This window comes from Sciurus carolinensis, chromosome 3 (assembly GCF_902686445.1).
Source record: "Sciurus carolinensis chromosome 3, mSciCar1.2, whole genome shotgun sequence".
NCBI classification, from domain to species: domain Eukaryota; kingdom Metazoa; phylum Chordata; class Mammalia; order Rodentia; family Sciuridae; genus Sciurus; species Sciurus carolinensis.
In genome coordinates, this window is record NC_062215.1 from 164,198,744 (window position 1) to 164,218,407 (window position 19,664).

The 19,664-nt window shown below is 37.7% G+C and overlaps 2 protein-coding genes, 1 non-coding gene and 1 pseudogene across 3 annotated transcripts in view; 1 reads left to right on the top strand and 3 right to left on the bottom strand.

Moving 5' to 3' along the window:
- The window catches only part of Usp37 (ubiquitin specific peptidase 37), an 87,460-nt gene extending 76,056 nt beyond the window's left edge, over positions 1–11,404 (bottom strand). The window contains 2 exon segments of the mRNA XM_047543065.1: positions 1,923–2,146; positions 11,241–11,404. Coding sequence (XP_047399021.1) covers positions 1,923–2,078 — 156 coding nt within the window. The 5' untranslated portion in view covers positions 2,079–2,146; positions 11,241–11,404.
- Positions 7,295–7,368, bottom strand: Trnat-ugu (transfer RNA threonine (anticodon UGU)). The gene has a single exon. It is a non-coding gene; the product is annotated as a tRNA-Thr (tRNA).
- A 207-nt stretch (positions 11,405–11,611) lies between the features above and the next one.
- Cnot9 (CCR4-NOT transcription complex subunit 9) overlaps positions 11,612–19,664 on the top strand; it is a 44,725-nt gene continuing 36,672 nt past the window's right edge. Inside the window, exon 1 of the mRNA XM_047543064.1 lies at positions 11,612–12,037. Coding sequence (XP_047399020.1) covers positions 12,014–12,037 — 24 coding nt within the window. The 5' untranslated portion in view covers positions 11,612–12,013. The remainder of the gene's footprint in view (positions 12,038–19,664) is intronic.
- Positions 17,187–18,034, bottom strand: LOC124981334 (high mobility group protein B1-like; annotated as a pseudogene).

The following is a 19,664-nucleotide window of genomic DNA, read 5'->3' on the forward strand; positions in this document are numbered from 1 at the left end:
ATACCCCAATTTTTCCTCCTAATCCCATCACAGAAGGCACAAAAGGGACTGCCATTCTCTCAGAAATAGGGAATCTCCCCAGACTTTCACCCTCACCTCCCAAATCTAATGAGCTGAGTCTTCTTGACTGTCCTTTCCTCCTCTTGTTTCTTTCACTATTTTTTCCCTTTCTTTAGGACTTTTCATTCCTAACCTCCCATGGAAACTTGTTACATGTCCTTAATTTCTCAGTATCTTGCCTATCCCCAAAGGATATGAGTTTGAATGTTTGGCTCCTTAGAACTTGAGACCCCCTTAGGATAAACAAGAATCAGCAAAATCTGGTTCCTATCTAGCTCTTTAGTCTCTACTTCTGCCACTCTCCCCACTGCCCACTTACTTTAAAATAACTTCTCATTTCCCTGAATGTTGACCATATAATTACTTTTGCCTTACCTCCACTATGTTTGGCAAACTCCTATATATCCTCTAAATTCCCAGAATACAAACTACTCAATTCTTCTGTTAGCTCATTATCACTGAATTATTTTTATACCTGAAAATGCATTTGGTTACTCTTAACTGAGGGGATTCTGTGCTAAGTTACAGTTAACCATCTATAACTTGTAGATGGTTAACAAATAAATGTTGAATATAAATTGATTCAGAACTGAGATGAGGCTGGAAATGCAAATATAATCATCACACTCCTAACGATCTGTTTGCTTAACTATTTGAATACTCAGTGCCAACCTGGGCTGAGAACTGAAAAAAGTGATTCTATTTCAATTAGTAGAGATGTATACATGATAAGCTACTATTGTTTCTATTACCAGTCAACACCTCCAACTTATTTGATAAACAAAATCATAAATAATTTATTTTGATAGTTCAAAAGTAAAGACAAATGGGAAATTTTATTTCAGGTCAGGTTCTCTAGCATAGTTGTATACTGTTCTTCAACAGAGTATTTTAGTTTAGAACAAATATTATACTTTTGTATAACCTAATTAACCAACATGGGATTTTTAAGTGCAGAAAAATGTGAGACATTATGTTTTGTTTTGTTTTTGTAGTGCAGGGGATTGAATCCAGGGGTGTTCTATCACTTAGCTACTGCCTCAGCCCTAGCCGTTTTTATTTTTCATTCTGAGACAGTCTCACTAAAATGTCTAGGCTGGCCTTAAACTCGAGATCCTTTTGCCTCAGCCTCACGATTAGCCAGGATTACAGATGTGTACCACATCCAGTAGACATTATGTTCTTAAACTAAACTCATATCAAGATGAGTAACTCGTAGCTGCATAAGAGAAACAATATAGAAGTGAAAACAAAATTAACCATTTTTTGTAGGGATAAAGAGGCTCCTTCAAAATCTTATAAGAATGAAGTTATATAAACAACCTTGAACAATCATCCTTAAGTAGACCACATACCATGACTTTTGGCAGAATTATTTAGGAAATAGACATTGGCTTTTAAAAGACACTAATAAATCCTCTTAAAAGCTAATATTAAATAATGATGAATTCGTCATCTACGTTAATAGACAAAAGGAGGGGTGGGGTTGTGGCTCAGTGGTAGAGCACATGCCTCATGTGTGAGACACTAAGGTTTGATTCTCAGCACTGCATACAAATAAATGAATAAAATAAAGGTCCAACAACTAAAAAAAGAAAAAGAAAAAAGGAATAACGAAGATTGTCCTAATATGGTTTTTAAAATAACTTAAATATACAGGATCCACACTAGTTTTCTTTTCACTTCCTGCTCTCTTATACATAGCCAATGCTGGTGCTGAATATAAATCATGTACACAAAAGTATTAGTGTCTTGGAAATGAGAAGAAAGAGGAACTACTGTGATGCTTACTATGTCTTAGAATAGCAATTTATTGAAGGACCTGATTCAAGAACCATTACAAAATAAAATTTGGTTAATACCTGAAATATCCTTGGAATTCCTCCAGTATTGTAGTGAACTACTAGGCTGACTTTATTCTCTTTTTCCACAATTTCAAAAGATCCTTCTTTCCACTTTGTAATTCCAGTCTGCATACTTCGAATTCTGATAGGACCATGTATCTTCAGAGTAGACATATTTTCTTTAAAAATAAATTGCTTCTAGCCAAATTAAAAAGCAAAAATACACCTTCACCTGACAGGTTCTAAGGAAGGAAAATAAAATAGCAAGTTACAAGATTTTTTAAAATTAGAGTTTAAAAGAGAATATTTAATGAACCATCTCGTATTTTTCCATTTCAATAATCCACTTTTATGAAGCAATCTCCAAGGCCCTGATCAACTGTAGAACACAGGTAACAAAGAACAAAAGCAGGCACTAACATTCAATGACAGCATCCAACTACATTTAATTTTGTCTGTACATGTTTCCTTCTTTGCCAAGGAGTCCAATACCTATGCCTATTAGTCCCTAAATTCTACATTTTGCACAATTCATAACCAGTTGTTGCCAGTAATGACATGCCAATTAGGAACAAAAGTGATGCCTTTCTCAGTGTGATTGCCTTCACCACTACTAAAGTATTGAATTCTTTTCTTCTTTTATGAATGCTAATGGGTCTTAAATTTCAAATACAAGTTTAAAAAATTGTTTTCAGTCACCTGACTGCATTGCTTAGAAAGTTTCTTCTAAAACATCAAATTATTCAGTCAGTAGTCTAAGCATTATCTTCATGAACAAAAGACATTAAATGAATAAAAAATGTTAAGAATCATCAAATTAGTCCAACTTTGAGAATTACATTGTTTGAAAAAATTAATCTTTAGGAAGAACAAAAACTGCTCTCTTACTAAGAGCCACCTACCATTCATTTTAAACATTACCATTCCTAGAGGGAATCTTTAGCAATCTTACCTTTGACAAATACATTTCCTGAATGAAATTTTAATACTTAAAAATGACTCACAGCAATGTTGGGATGTCTAAGACCCTTCCAGCTTTGCCAAAAGTCAGCAAGTAAACAAAATTACAGTAATAGCAGAGAGTGTTATGTGTGTTATAAACATAAATATGCAACCATCTAAAATTGCTAAGTCAAATTTATACCATTTTCAAACCCCTAAAAACACACTGCCCCTAAAATAGATTCTTGCTCATAATCTAATAAATTAAAAATCTTTAAACAATGCCCCTGCCTATATAGCTCATCTAGGAAATCTAGAAAAGGAATTACACAAAGAAAAATACAAGGTCTAGAAAACAGGAGTCGGCTCTGTCGATTACTAACTTATACTTCTCTATTTACAAAACAGGACTAGCAAATGCTGTAACATTTCAGAATGAAGTAGCATATATTAGGCACTCAGCTGACAGCAATATTAATATTAATAGAGTAAGTGTTCACTATCTGAATTTATTATTGTCTATAATACCTCTTTCTCCAAAAACCTCCATAAATAAGGTACTAATGAAAGTTACCCACTCAACTGCCTGTCGGGGACAGCCAAGCAACAGAAATGACTTAGGTAAACTATGAATAATCCAATCCAGCCAATTATTAGCATATAGCAATAGTGAACTTAAGTACTATACTATCACCTTATTTTTCAAGAAAATAAAGACTCAACTTTTATATAAAACTGCCTGTTTTAAATTGTGAGTAATGAATTCAAACTTAATTTGAAAGCTAAGGCTCAAACAAAATCCACCTGTAGGTAGGGCGCAGCATAGGGGCCCCTAGTTACTGTTCAGCAAAAAACTGGGGCTAAAAGATGTGAAAAAACTTTGAAGAGTTAAAAAGTGTTATGCATTTTAAGTTCTCTATCATAAATCACCCAGCTCATCGAAGTTTTCTAAGTGCCTACTATGGGCAGATTTAGATATCAGTATAATTGGCTGGATATATTAATTCATTAAAGTAATAGAGTTCATTACTGTACACAGACTATTAACATCTTTTACTCAAACTAGTAACTCTGAAGGATTCTGAACAAGCAATGTATATTTATAATTTTTTTTGAATTATTTGTGGCTTCATTGTTAGATTATGTCCTTGAAATCATTTGCACTCTGCTTCTCACACTGCAAAGAATATGTGATTATTCTTCTACTGTAGCTTCCATGCCAGAAACATGACAGTGCTTTGACTTCTTTCTTGATGGTTATTGGTATTGGACTGGAAATGGTAGGTAGTTCTGTCAGTTCTACCTCCACATACTTTTCATACAGTTTTATAATGAACTATAGATCACATCACATCACATTCCTTTGAATATCATTAAATATCTTTCCTCTGTCCTCACAATAAATCTGAACTCATTAACATGATGTAAAGGTCCCAAGATCTAGACCCTGATTACCTCTCTACTCCCAATATCAATAAGCTTCCCCAAAACCAGTCATTCCAACTACTTGCAATTTTCCCCCAAAGCCAAATGTTCTCATTCCATTATACCTCTGTACACACTGTGGTGATGCCTAGAAAATTTTTTATTCTTTTCCCATCCTCAGCCCTCTTTAAATTTCTTTTCTTGGCTCTAAAATCAAGGCTTAACTCTCTAAGAAAGCTTTCCTAACTCCTTTCACTTGTTCTCTCCCCCATATTCATAATGAGACTGTTTAAATCCTTCTGTCTTCCTGTTGTGTTCTGCTTACTTACCTCTAGCAGAGTAGTTATCATATTGTATTATAAACTGTTTATTTCTTTGTCTCTCTATCTAGACTCTGAAGTTTGAAGACAAGGAAGATTTTCTTTAATCTCTCCGTACCCACTAAGACAGTGGCTGATGCACAGGAGACAGAAACTCATTGTTCAAGAATAATGAACAAAATAACACTAATTTTATTCAATTTGCTATTAAAATATACAAACAGCAGATAGTGGAATCATAAATCTCTCTTATATGCCCAATGTAGGATTATATTTACTAAGCTCTTTGTAAGAGTATTGCTATGCGCTATATTGTGTATAACTCATCTTCTCTTGAAGACTACTATCGAAGCCTTTTCTATGCGCATCTAAACTTCCCCACTAAGAGCAAAGCTATCCTTATACCTTATTAATAATTCAATGGAAGACTGATCATTTATTGATGTGAATTAATACACAGTTACAGGAAATAATACTTAAAAAACTAGTAAGCTTTCCCAAAGTGGGATTAGTGTTAGTCACTGTTCAATGATGAAACTCCATATTAAGAGTTATATCTTGGGCTGGGGCTGCAGCTCAGTGGTGGAGCACTTGCCTAGCAAGTGTGAGGCACTGGGTTCGATTCTTAACACCATAAAAAAATGAAACAAAATAAAGGCATGCCGTCCATCTGCAAATACAGAAGAAATAAATAAAGAGTAATATCTTTTGTCAAATTCCCTCAGCTTTCCCTATGTCTCATTATTCATTGGTCAGGATGTCAAAATAAATGAGAATACAAAAACCCATTATCTTAGTATTTGTCTTATTAAAAATGACATTATTTAATGAAATTTAGATGAAGAGTTCAAAGTTCACTAAAATAAATAAGAAACAAAAATGTTATTGGTTACTTCTGTTTTTAGCTACTTGTTCATTCCTCTCAAACATTTTGATGCAGAGTTTTGATTAACTGTATAAAATTTTACTTTAGATACTAAACGTTTTCTTTCTTTTCTCTTGGTGCAGGGGATTGAACCCAGGAGCAATTTACCACTAAGCTACATCCCCAGCCCCCCCCCCCCTTTTTTTTAATTTTGAGACAGGGTCTTGGTAAGTTGCTGAGGCTGGCCTCAAATTTGGGATCCTACTACCTGAGCTTGCTGGGATTACAGGCGTGCATCAGTGCACTCATCTGGACACTGAACATTTTCTTAACCATTTCTGCTAGGAACCTTTCCTCCTTCTAAGGAAAAAACCTTAGAGATGCAGGACACAAAATTAACAGAACCAATATAATAAAACTTTTTCTTAATGCCTCAATTTAGTCTGCTACCTGCTTTTGCACTAAATGAATTAACAATAACTACTTTTGTACATTCATCACATTATCAGGACTTTCCCTACTTGGCCACAAGAAAAGAACTAAGTTTCTTTTTCAGTATGAAGCATGATATAGTAACAGTTAAACTTTCTATGAACCCAAGATAAAGTTTCCTTGAACTTTATAATGCTAATTCTCTTATTAAAGCAATATTAGAAAAAGAAAGGATAATTAAAATGAATTATTCTCTAAGTATGTTCAAAGAGTGTCCCCTTTCTCTAAACTACTGTCCAAGTTGCAGCATGCCATTAAAGATCAATCAATAATATTGCAAAAATGCTTCTATACCCCATTTATTTATTTAAATGCTACATTTAAGGTACTGTTTTGAAAACATCCTTATTATTGAGTGTATTCTGTGGTAAAGAAAGCATACTAAAATATAAAACTATTACTACAAAATAAACACAGAAAACTGTCAATTCTTGCCAATATGCATACTCTTGGAAACATCAAAAACAAAAACACAACTTACTTTTCAGTGACTTTTACTGAAAAACCCTATGTAATAACAATTCACCTTTATTCTGATCCTTGTGCCAAAGGCAATGCACTCTTCTTGGGAAACTACTCATATTCTGCAGCTATGCCAGTTCTCCAGGAGCCATCAACTCAGCTAAAGAAAATATAAGTGTGCCTTTTTAAAATGATTCAATATACAAAATTAAAACTTAAGAAAGAAAAAATTGATCATTTATGCAACAGTTAACCCCTCAATGATTCAAAAAACCACAAATCACTTACTGAAAATATTTAAAATGATGTACAACACATACAGGCATGCACGACCAACAATTTTAGAAATGTATTTGCTGTGGAAAATAAGGGACTACAGGAGGGGCCTGCACCTTGATCAACTTTGTGTTCTGATTTATTTATTCCTGCTACATTTTGAAACTAAGAAGTCAGTGAAAAAGTATAGCCTTTGTTGTCTTTATAAACACTGCTAAGTAATGACATCTTAAGACTTAAAACACCACTTTTATGATGTGTTGACACAAATTTCCAAAGGTGAGTAAATGTGGCCTTTTCACTTAGTTTTCAAAAGTTTAAAAAACAAAACACCTGTTTCTCAATTTTAGGCCTTTTTTTAAAAACTGAACGTGCCCTGAAATTCTATCCAAACATCTTTCACTGCCTAATTAAATGCTACAATATCAACTTAAAATCATCTGACCATTTAGTAAAAAATCACCCTCTGAGTTAACTACACAACAGTAGGTGAAAATGATGCAGTCCATGTCCTCATTGAAAGGTTCCTACTTTTCTCCTTCCACCATCATACAGGCAAGAAATCTTAACATCAGGTTTAATCTCATTCTCATTCACTCTTTTTTTTTTGGGGGGTGCTGGGGATCGAACCCAGGACCTTGTGCTTACAAGGCAAGCACTCTACCAACTGAGCTATCTCCCCAGCTCCTGATCTCATTCTCAAATACTCAAAACCCAATCTTTTCAGTTACTATCCCAATTTATAATTATTACCCCTATTTCAGAAATTCATCACTTTGCCATCAATGCACCAAATATGCATTATGCAACATTTACTAAGCACAGTGCTAAGTGCCACACATGCATTCCTTCAATTAATTTTCACAATAACACTAAAGGACAAGAATCATTACTGTATCTACTTTACAGATGAGGAAGCTGGCTTAGAGAGATTAAGTAATTTACGCATACAGAACCAATAAGAAACAAAGCTGTGTGTCTCCAGCCAGAACCCACAGTTTTAACCACTTCCACAATTCATCCTCATCCGTGAACTGCAATTACTTTACAGTCCCCATTCTCTCAGGACTTTTCTGCCAATGAATCCTTTATACTACAATATCTTTTCTGAAAAAATTCTTTTATTTTTTAAAATACATACCAGTCTCCTTAACTTTCTCTCTAAAGACAGCAAGGAGGGGTGGGGGAAATGATACATAGACAGGGAACTTTTGTACTCTAACAAAATAACATTTAGTAAGTGCTAAATACTTGCAACTGATTGCACTAATTTCATTTCAAACTTTTTCCCTAGCTTGTCAATACTTAGAAAATAAATCCAACTGCCTGGCTGACATCTGCACACTTTCAATTTTTTATTCCCTATTTTTCAACACAAATTCTACCCTCAAGAAATTATTTTAATATTTCATTTCTCATCCACCAAGAATTGATTTAAACATGGATTTTTCTTACTTATAAAAACCTCATCTTCAATAGTCTCATAGTTTAACCTGTTAAAATATATAAACCACTATTCTGATATCCAAGGGCATTCTTTCCTAATTAAAAGTTCATAAAACCAATGTGCAATAGAGATAAAATTAGTGTTACAGTCGAGAGTAAAGAAGGAAGTTTGTCTAAAGAAAATTTATCTTCAATTCAAGCAGTCTAAAATCTGAATAGTTTTATGAGACATGAATGGGTAAATTATGGATGCCAGGCATGATGGTACATGCCTGTAATCCCAGCTACTTGGGAGGCTGAGGCAAGAGGATCACAGTTCAAGGCCAGCATGGGCAACTTAGTGAGACCCTGTTTCAAAATAAAAATTAAAAGGGACGGAGATGTTGGTCAACGGTATAGCACCCCTGGGTTTAATTCCTAGCTAGAACCAGTGTGTGTGTATGGAGGGGGAGGGGGTTGGAAAAAAAGTTTTCAAAGCTGAACCCCCCCTTTTTTGATGCATCCTTTAATTTGCCTGCAGAATGGAAAAAAGTGTTTCTCATGAGATAAGAATATCATTATGTTGGTACTTCCAAAATAGACAATTTTTTTAACTTCCTGACATTAAATACTATTGATAAATTATTCAAAATCAGAAAACAGAGGTCATAACTTACATTTGAACGTAAGAGATTTGTGCTAAGCAAACAGGTGCCTCAGATTCTCAAGACCATCATATATCTATCACTGAACCTACCAAGGCCCTGTCAGAAAGTAGAAATGATGGTTTTTATAGCAAGTTCCAGTGTACTTATTCATTTAACAAATTCTTGAGGAATAAAAATGAAATAATCACCCTTATATCCCAGTAGGGGAGAGGCTTCTAATAAACATACAAGTAAATCTATAATTACAAGTTGTGGAAAATGATATAAAATAAAATACAGGGCATGATGAAATATGATTTAAGACCTGAGGGTTAAGGAGAGAAAGAAAAAAAAAAAAATCAAGATTTTTTTTTTTCCTCTGTTTTTGTTCTCTAAGGAACTATCACTCAAACTGAAAAATTGAAGAATGAGTTGACTGGGGGTGGTAAACAGAACAATATACACAAAGGCCCTGAATTGGAAAATAATTTGGCATACTAGGATAGTAGAGGTGAGAGAAAGGAGATTGGTGTAAGATGAAGCAAACAAGAACCAAGTTATACAGATGCAGATCGGAAGGATTTTGAAATCTTATTCTAAATGTAATAAACACTTAGTAACAGAAAATACACTGAAGGATTTCAGAAAAAGAAATGACATATTATTGTTGAATGGAGAAGTAATGTGGTTTGTCTGGATTTAGAAAGGAGAGTGGAGGGGCTGGAGTTGTGGCACAGTGGTGAAGCACTTGCCTAGGATGTGAGGTTCAATTCTCAGCACCACATATGAAAAAAAATGAATAAAACAAAGGTCTATTTACATCTAAAATAATATTTAAAAAAAAAAGAAAGTGGAAAGAAACAAGAATGGAAAAAAAAAAAAATGGGCAACCGGATAGGAAAGTATTGAAATTGTTCAGCTTATAAAAATTACAATTAACAATTAATGCTTACTCAATTTATGTGTGACATGTGCTCATCACGATTATTTTATTTAATCAAATAAAGTATAAACTCTTATTATTCCCATTTTATAGATGAGAAAGCTGGAAGTCAGAAAAATATCAAGCCCAGGTGGAAAGAACTGTAGCTTGAATTAAAAAATGATAGTGAGATGTACAAAAATTGATTCAAGATATATATTGGAAGTAGAACAGACAGAATTTGGAGAAGGTACGCGTGCATTGGAGGAATAACTCATTTTCTAGTTGTGTAAGTGAAGAAATGCATATGCAACTTAATGGGACATTGGAGGAGAAGAAATCTGGGTGTGAAGAGAATGATTAACACTTTGGTTTTAGACAAGTTACAATTTATAATTTCTAAGAAAAAAGTTAAGTGGAGATGTCAAGCAGACAGTTGGCTATTTGGATATGGAGTTGAAAATAATATAGGCTGGAAATAAAACTTCATAACACACTAGTATATTGGTGGAATTTAACACTGAGGGAAGAATGGAAGAGCAAAAGAGGACTTAAGACTAAACCCAAACATCCTTAAGACTACTGATTACTTTTATGTCACTGGGGCTTTCAGTCCTCCTTCAATTTTACCTTTCAGCAGAATGCAACACTATGCATGACTTCTTTGATTTCTTTCAAGATTCATCCCCTCTATCCAGTTATTAGCCATCAAGAATATCTAAATGCTCCATCCTAAGTCCCTTTCTCTTCTAGCACTACAATCTCTTTAGGCCATTTCATCCACGTACATAGCTCCAAAACTAGCGATATGGCAGAGACATACATATATACTCATATTCATACACAGACTATATCTACACATTCAGCCTAGACTATCCCCTGATCTGTAACCCACGATATACAATGACTACTTGACATATCCCCTCTTTGATAGCCCTTCTAATTAAAGACTTTTTGGGCACTGCCACCCATAAAGAGGCATTTACACAGAGCTGAAATTTGGAGAGCAATACCACAAAACTACTATAGGACACCACTCCAAAACACGGCATTTTGCAACCAATTATCATTTCCTTTCTTGGCCATGACTTAAAATAGGTAAACCTGACAGCTTGATGTGATGGCTAGATATGGGATGCAATCAAATGCACGACAAAAATACACTCCATGCCTTTTAATGGAAATGATTAAGAGGATGAAGAACGGTCAAGACAGAGATTAAGTATCATGTCCAAGACCTGATGAATGTGGGGCAACGAAGTCACCAAAACAGACAGCAGGCCTAGTTAGGGGGCAAGCGGCGGACAACAGCCCCAGAGTAAAGGGGCCAGGTTCAAGAAGCGGAAGGAGCGAGTGACAGTACAGAACAGGTCAAAGGAGAAAGTGGAGAGGGAACACCCAGATGAGTACCTGTGAAACCCAGAGAGTGTACAGGGGCTGTGGGCCAGCTGAGCAGCAGCGGGGCGAACTCCAGGAGAGTGAACGCTAAGTGGGCGGACCGCACGGGGGAGGGGGGTAGAGAAAACGGCTCAATTGAGAAGCTGCTCTGGGCCGCCTTACCTGTGCCTGAGGGTCCGAAGCCCCGGAACAGGCCTGCCGGAAGCACAGAGTTCGCGTAGAGGGGGAGGAGCCAGGGGTACCGAAGGAAGGGACACGGAGCCCAAAAAAGCTATGCGGCTCACTCCCCCTAGACAGCGAGAGCGGCTGATGGCGGGAACTGTGACCACACGCAAACACACACGCAAGCACGCACACTCGACGCGACCAGACCAGGCGCGTGCGCGACGGCTGCAAACTCCGCCCCGCTTACGCCTTCGCCCCGCCCCAGAATCGAGCTACGCCTAACCCAGGCAGCCCCGTCCCTGCCGTGACTGTGGTACGCATGCGCACTTTTCACCCCCTCTCGCCACTTCGACCTCCCGTCGTTTGCCTCCTAGTCAACCCTGTTGGGCATGCGCAACGCTTGTCCTCCTAAGCCTGCTGGTCTTTTCCCGCCCTTCCCTGGCCTTTGGAGGCGGGTTAGAGTTCGCGCTCCACTGGGTATACCTGCTTGATGCCGGGGAGTGCGGGAACTAATAGGTCACAGAAGTCTTTTCGGTCCTGAATTTTCAAGTGACAAAGGACGTACTCCGGGACTGTTAACTAGGCCGAAGGCTAGGAGGCGGGAAGAGGTTGTGTGGGTGGGATCAAGGGTGAGAGGTCAGAGGGCCACGAAGGGGGCGGAGCGAGTGGAGGCCGATGGCGGTTCATCTTCTTCGGCGGCGAAGGCACTGAAGCTGGGACGCGGGTCGGGCGCGTCCGGCGAAGGAAGGAGAGCGGCGGCTGCTCCCAACATGCACAGCCTGGCCACGGCAGCGGTGAGTGGCTGGGCCCACATCCTTCTTCAGCCCCTCGGTTCCGCCTCCGCTGGCTCCCTGCGTCGGGCCCGAGCCCAGCCACTTCTGCTCCCCGCGCGCGATCCCCGGCCCCCTCCACACCTCGCCTGGACGGTGTTGGAGCCTGCCTCCACTTTCCTCGCCGGACGCTTCTCGCGGCCTCCCGCGCGGCACTTCGTGTTCTTTTTATCGCCAGCGGGGCCTGGTCCTACGCCGGCAGCGCCCTCTGTGCGGCCTCGGCCGGCCATTCATTGATTCATTGCACTTTCCGACAGTTTCAGGGCACCAGTCGTGTGCAGGGCGCCGGCAGGGATGAGGGAAATTCGTGGGCAGACTGACGCATCTGGTGCGCTTAAAAATCACCGCCTAGGCACATCGCAGCGGGAAGGAAAATGGCTTCTGACTCCAGCCAGTCGCTTTGCATAGAGGCCCGGAAAAGTGCATTTTATTGCATGTGACTTATGGTTCTCTGCATTTAAAATCTTTCTCGCACAACTCGTTTGACCAGCACGATCTTTAAACTAGAAATACGGATATTGTAATTGACCTGTGTGAAACAACCTCTTGGGCTTCCCATTGCATATTTAGATAAAGTCTGGACTCCTTGTCGTGGCCTACAAGGCCCTATATATTATGGTCCTTTTCCATGTTTACTGCTTTGTTTTATGTCACTTGCTTCTTAAGCTCCAGCCAAGCTGGAGCTTTTTTTTGCTCTTGTAAATGAACTTTTCCACTCCAGGATGCACTTTCTGGCCTCTATGCCTGGAATGCCCTTCTCCTCTCTCCCCACTGACAGACATACAGCATGTGAATCTAACTGGTTCCTTTTCTCTCAGGTCTCCACCTAAATCTGCTTCAGTGAATCTCCCTGACCACACTATTCAAAGTAGCTTGTAACTCCTAACTTTTCTGTCAGAGCAACCTTTACAGCACTCATCCCAGTGCGGAATTATAGGATTTGTTTACTTGTTTGTAGTCTGTCTCTGTTGTCTGTTTCCCTGTTGAGTGCAGATAGAATTAAGGGCAGGAACAGGGATCCCATTTACTTGTTTTCCCCAGTGCCAGGACAATTCCTAGTACAAGGTAAGGAATCAGTTTGCTAATTGAAAGACAACAGATGAGGAAAGTGACCACTGAGCATATATAACCATAAAGGGGAAAAGGGATCATTTGATTTGAGCACACTCCTCAGAAGGCCATTCCCACTTTGATTTCACCAAGGGCAAGTGATTTAAGGAGAGTTATGTACTAAAATTACATGGGGGGGGATGACATATACTAAATAGAACAGGAAAAACTGTCTTAATTTTAAATATAAAATGAAAAATCCAACTGATTATAACTAATCTATAGAAAACATTGCTCCTTGAATTTGATCTCTGTTGTCTTGGCATTTCTAGAACCGGTAATCTCTCTCTCCTCTAACCATGTTTCTAAGTGTTTTTCACTATCAAAGTGAAAAGATATCTTTTATGGCTCTCAACTGAGTGTAATTTCTTTAGCTTTTTTTGTTATTTGAAATTATCCCTATAATTGAGAAGAAGGAAGTTGGAAGGTGTAGTTCTTGCTTGTAAGGAAGAGGCTATAAAAGGGAAATTCTTCCAAGGTTGGCTCTCAAAATCTGATCATGTCTTTCCATGATCATATACCTTTGATATCAAGCCACTCTTAACGGATAACTTCCAGACTCTATAACTATTTAGTTTCTTTTTTTCCCCCAGTTGCACCTTAATGCATCTTTGAAACAGCCATTAAAACTGTAGTACATTATTTAAATACTCAATACGTTTCTTAATCTAACTTACAATTCCTTACAGTAATTTAAAAACTTGAACTTTTTGATGCATTTGCACTTGTTATGCTGTTTGGACCACACAGCAACTCTGACAAGTTCATTTGTACCACTCATTCATACTTTTATTTTTGATTAATGATAAAACTGAAACAAAAAGTTGAGCCACCTCCTTCTCAATCCTTCATGTCTTTCCTTAGACCAAATTGCCTTTATTCTTCTGATCTGAGTAAAAGGCCAGTAATGATGTATCATTCATTACAAATTGAGAAGAGTTAATTCTTGTAACAGTGCCCACAATATGCCAAGCTAAACAACAGGAAAATCATCCCTGTAGGTAGGGAGACAGAAAGTACTATCAAAGGAGAATGTGATCATATGTGAACGTAGGATTTTCTTCCCCTGTGGGAAAATAAGTGATACAGAGTTACGTGAAGAAGTATCTTAAATTTTGACTTGAGTAGTATTTTATTATACTAAAAATTTATAGTTGTAAGTTCTTGTCATTATAGAATACATCCTATCTTTTTTGGAGGGGTAGGGGTGGTACCAGGGATTGAACTCAGGGGCACTTGACCACTGAGCCACATCCCCAGCCCTATTTTTGTATTTTATTTAAAGACAGGGTCTCACTGAGTTGCTTAGCACCTCTCTTTTGCTGAGACTGATTTTGAACTCGTGATCCTCTTGACTGAGGCTGCTGAGCTGCTGGGATTACAGCTCGCACCACTATGCCCAGCCATCCTATCATTTTCGTTACTGCCACCAGAGAATATAATTTCCTTCTTTCTCTCTATTAAATGGGTACAGAAATACTACACCAAATTATTCTAAAAATTAATAAGAATAACAAATTGTTCTCCACTTGGCAAGGTTCATTTACTGGTTAAATAACTCTTGATTCCTTCCTTGATAAAGTAACATACTACTAAATTGCTTCAGATTAATAGAACTACAGGTCTTCTCATGGCATAGGTTTTCTGTAACACATCTTCAGTTGGGCTAGTGAAAGACAAATGTACACCTTTCCCTAATGCGTTAGATAGGCATTTAAAAATTCTTCACTGGTTTCCATTGCAATTTCAGTATGTCTCAACTCTTGTCTTTCTCTTACTGTCCAACTAACTAGTAGCATCATTAATTGTTTTATCTTTTTGTTGAAGCTGTGACTCCCAGATGTCCTCCTTAGTGGCAAGTAGAACTATGCATTCTACAGGATCTAATTCACTGCTTTTCCCAAGTCTCCCACTGAAACTCTAAGCAAATTGCCTGACTTCTCTTTGCTTATTTACTTCCATTTTTAAAAGTTATTGAAAAAAGCATTTAGTTCTTATTTTAAAAAGTTAATGAGAGTAATTAAATTAATACTTTCGGTTTTAGGTTTCAGTTTGGTGTAGTTTGGTTTGCAGTGCTGGGTATGGAACCCAGGGCCTCATGCATGCTAGCAAGCATTATATCACTGAACTATATCCCTAACCCTAGAAAGTTCATTTTCTTAGTGGAATTTCTTATTATGTTGACATTCAAAATTACGTCGAGCCACTTCCAGACTTAAATAATTTACATTTCAAACTAATCCTATTATTTACTGTCACATTTTCTTTTTTTAAGTTTTATGTATTTTTTTTTTTTTGGACACCAGGGATTGAACTCAGGGGCACTTAACCACCAGCTTTTTTTTATACTAGAGACAGGGTCTTGCTGAGTGCCTCACTAAATGCTGAAACTGTCTTTGAATTCTGGATCCTCCTCTCTCAGCCTCCTGAGCTGCTGGGATTACAGGCATGTACCACTGCGCCTGGGTTAGACCTTTATTTATTTGTTTATATATGGTGCTGAGAAGTGAACCCCAGTGCTTCACACTTGTTAGGCAAGCGCTCTACCACTGAGCTACAACCCCAGCCCTACTGTCACATTTTCATTGGTAAGAAAATAAAAGAGTTATTCTGGCCCTTAAATATAAAGTTATATTGATAATTTGGCTATTTTTCTGTTTAAGAAAGCTATCAACATCAACTTTTTAGTTTCCTCAAAGGGGATGATAATTTTTCCCATTTATCAATAAATGGATGTTTTACTTAAAATAACTTCTAAATATCTTTCTACTTTTCACATTAAATGTTAAGATATTTCAGAAATAGAAGACCAACTGTCAGTTGTGATACTTGGAGTTAATCATTGATCTCTCACTTTGGTAAATATCTTGCCTGTGCTGAGCTTTGTGGAAAGAAAAATAAAAGTGTTACCTGAAATACATTTTCCATGTACAAACCATTGAACAGAAATGGGGAAACATGCCCGTCACCATGGCACATACCTATAATCCCAGCAACTCAGGAAACTGAGATGAGGATCACATGTTCAAGGCCATTTTGGGCAACTTAGCAAAGGACTGTGGCTGTAACTCAGAGGTAGAGCTGTTTCGTAGTATGTATGAAGCCCTGGGTTCAAGCCCGAGTACCACAGAAAAGGGAGGACAGTTCCCTGATAAGTTTTGATATATATATATATATATTTTTTTAATATTTTAGGTGTAGGTGGACGTAATACCTTTATTTTATTTTTATGTGGTGCTGAGGATCAAACCCAGGGCCTCACGCATGCTGGGTGAGCGCTCTACCACTGAGCCACAACCCCAGCCTGATAATATATTTTTTAACACATCTGTTGAAAGGAAAGGACTATTGACTTTAGCAGGTTATAATTAAAATATAATAATGTACATCAGCCTTTGTTCATCTTGTGGTTAAGTGTTGAGGATGATAAATCATATTCTAAATCAGACTTCTCCTAAATAATTTTGTGTCTGCGTATATAATTGAACTGTTTACCCAAATCTAGCTGTTAGTGAACTATGTCAGAATATTAAACTTGAAGTTCCATAGATTCTTTTTTTTTTTTAATTAAAAAAATTGTATTTACTTAGAAGCATTCAGAATGTCAACAAAACAGCTGCAACTTTTTTTTTTGCAATTACAGAGTGGTATTCAGTTAACAGAACAACAATTATTTCATATAAGCTGCATCAGAGACAACTGAAGATAAAAACTACCATCCCCATATATAACTAAATTGTGCTGTGCACCAACAAGAACCTGCTTTAAATTTCCATGCCAATTTACAACCCCCATACTGTACCAGGCAAGGTTAGTGGCTATTGAAAATACCACCAGGACAGGGCTATCTAAAGACACATTCGGTAGTATGTTAACTATACAAAAAAAGACACTGTACAGTTTAAAAACAAATCTTACACAGCCTTACATTTCAGTTTTTTTCTTTAAAAGGAGTGAGTTGTGTACAGGGCGGTTAAATGCTTTATAGACAAGAAAAAAAAACTGCGCTAGAACCAACTTATTCATCATCATCATCTTCTTCATCTTCCTCTTCCTCCTCATCCTCTTCATCTTCCTCATCTTCCTCCTCTTCCTTCTTTTTCTTGCTTTTTTCAGCCTTGACAACTCCCTTTTTTGCTGCATCAGGTTTTCCTTTAGCTCGGTAGGCAGCAATATCCTTTTTGTATTTTTCCTTCAGCTTAGCAGCTTTCTTTTCATAAGTCTGTTTATCATCTGCAGCAGTGTTAATCCACATTTCTCCCAGTTTCTTTGCAACATCCCAATGGATAGGCCAGGATGTTCTCCTTTGATTTTGGGGTGATATTCAGAACAGAACAAGAAGAAGGCCGACGGAGGCCTCTTGGGTGCATTGGGATCCTTGAACTTCTTTTTTGTTTCCCCTTTAGGAGGGATATAGGTTTTCATTTCTCTTTCATAACGGGCCTTGTCCGCCTTTGCCATGTCTTCAAATTTTCCTTTCTCTTTAGCAGACATGGTCTTCCACCTCTCTGAGCACTTCTCTGAAAAGTTGACTGAAGCATCTGGGTGCTTCTTCTTGTGCTCCTCCCAGCAAGTTTGCACAAAGAATGCATATGATGACATTTTGCCTCTCGGCTTCTTAGGATCTCCTTTGCCCGTGTTTAGTTGTTTTTCCTCAGCGAGGCACAGAGTCGCCCAGTGCCCGTCCGGCTCTCACTTGCCCCAGCGCTGTCTCTGTCTCCATAGATTCTTAAATAATTTCTTTAACTTAAGAGGGATGTTTACGATTTCAATCCTGTATACCAGGTAAAACACTTCTAGAAAGAAATAGCTTAAATCCAATTCTGTCATACCTTCACTGTGTGACAGCATGTTAACCTGTTTCCTCTTAGATTTTTTTTTTTAATTGTACCAGGAATTGAACCCAGTAGGGCTTAGCCACTGAGACACATCCCCAGCCCTTTTTTATATTTTATTTAGAGACAGGGTCTTGCTGAATGGCTTAGGGCCTCACTGAGTTGCTGAGGCTGGCTTTAAACTTTTGATCCTCCTGCCTCGGCCTCCCAAACCACTGGGATTACAGGCCTGCACCACCATGACTGGCTTCCTCTTAGAATTTTGAGAATAAAGTGAGATAATACATAGTGCCTGGGACTTATGGTGCTCCTCTCCTAATAATAATTTCTAGAAAAGGCAGTCCTAATCTATAGCAGCAGAAAATATTCATGGTTCCCTAGAACTGGTTGTAGGGCTTACTGAAAGAGACATTAGAGAACTTTCTGGGGATAATGGACGTGATCTACATCTTAACTGTGGTGGTTACTAGATGTATAAATTTATCAAAATTCATTGACACATACTTAAAATGGCATGCTTTGTATGCAAATTATATCTCAATAAAATTGATGTCTCATAACTGAGAACTGAATGAAGTAATTTCTAAGGTAGAAATGACTAACCCTAGTAATTATTTAATATAGTTTCCCCACCTTAACAATAATAAAATTGAGGCTTGAAAAGTTAATGACTTATCCTAGGTTACAAAATTCTAGAAATGGCTAACCTGGGTTTTGAAGCCGTGCAGACTCATAATTCAGTGCGTATTCATTCCATTTATGTACTTCGGTAGTTATTTGCAAATTGAGGACTTTCCTGGTTTTTTATTTGTTATGCATTTTTATATTTGGTTCTGCAAGAAAGTTCATGAATTACCTAAAATTATGTGTAGATTTTTGTCTTTGTAATTGTGTTTTTCTGAGGAAAAGATCCATAGTTTTCATTTGCTTCTTGGAGAGTCTGGGCCTCAAAGAAATGTTAACCTCTGTTCTTGTGGTCAGTACCCTACTGTTGATAATGTTTTTAAGTTAGGTAATTTCTAGGGGAGGATCATTGGTGACTTTGCTTATCTACCATTGGGCCATGTGTGCTACTACATTAAGTTCTATATCAACCACAGCTTCAGTTATGTATAGCAGATTAAAATTAAGAGAGTTATATCATCTGAACTAGAAATCTTTAGAGGATTTGAGATAGGGTCACACTGTGTTGCCCAGGCTGACTTGAAACCAGGCTTCTATGATCCTCCTGCCTCAGCTTCCCAAGGTGGAACTACAAGTATGTGCTACTACACCCAGCTTGATCTTTGGATTGAGATGAGGATGAAATCTGCCCTGTGTTGTCTACCCACAGTTTCAGTGGTTATAAAATGAGGATAGTACCCTGTTGTAAACCTTAAGTAAAACTGTCTTTAAAATACACACAGTTCCCTCTCTTCCCTCACCCATCCCTTTTAGGAAGACTGTAATTTTTAGATTTTCTGTTTTTATGAAAGTTATGCCTAAATAGCCCTTGGTATTCAGAAGATAAGATAGATTTTGAGTTTTATTACCATAGGATCTAATGAGGACCAGGCACTGTGGTATACGTCTGTATGTAAGTAATCCCAGTGACTTGGGAAGCTGAGATAGGAGGAATGCAAATTCGAGTTCAGCGTCAGCAACTT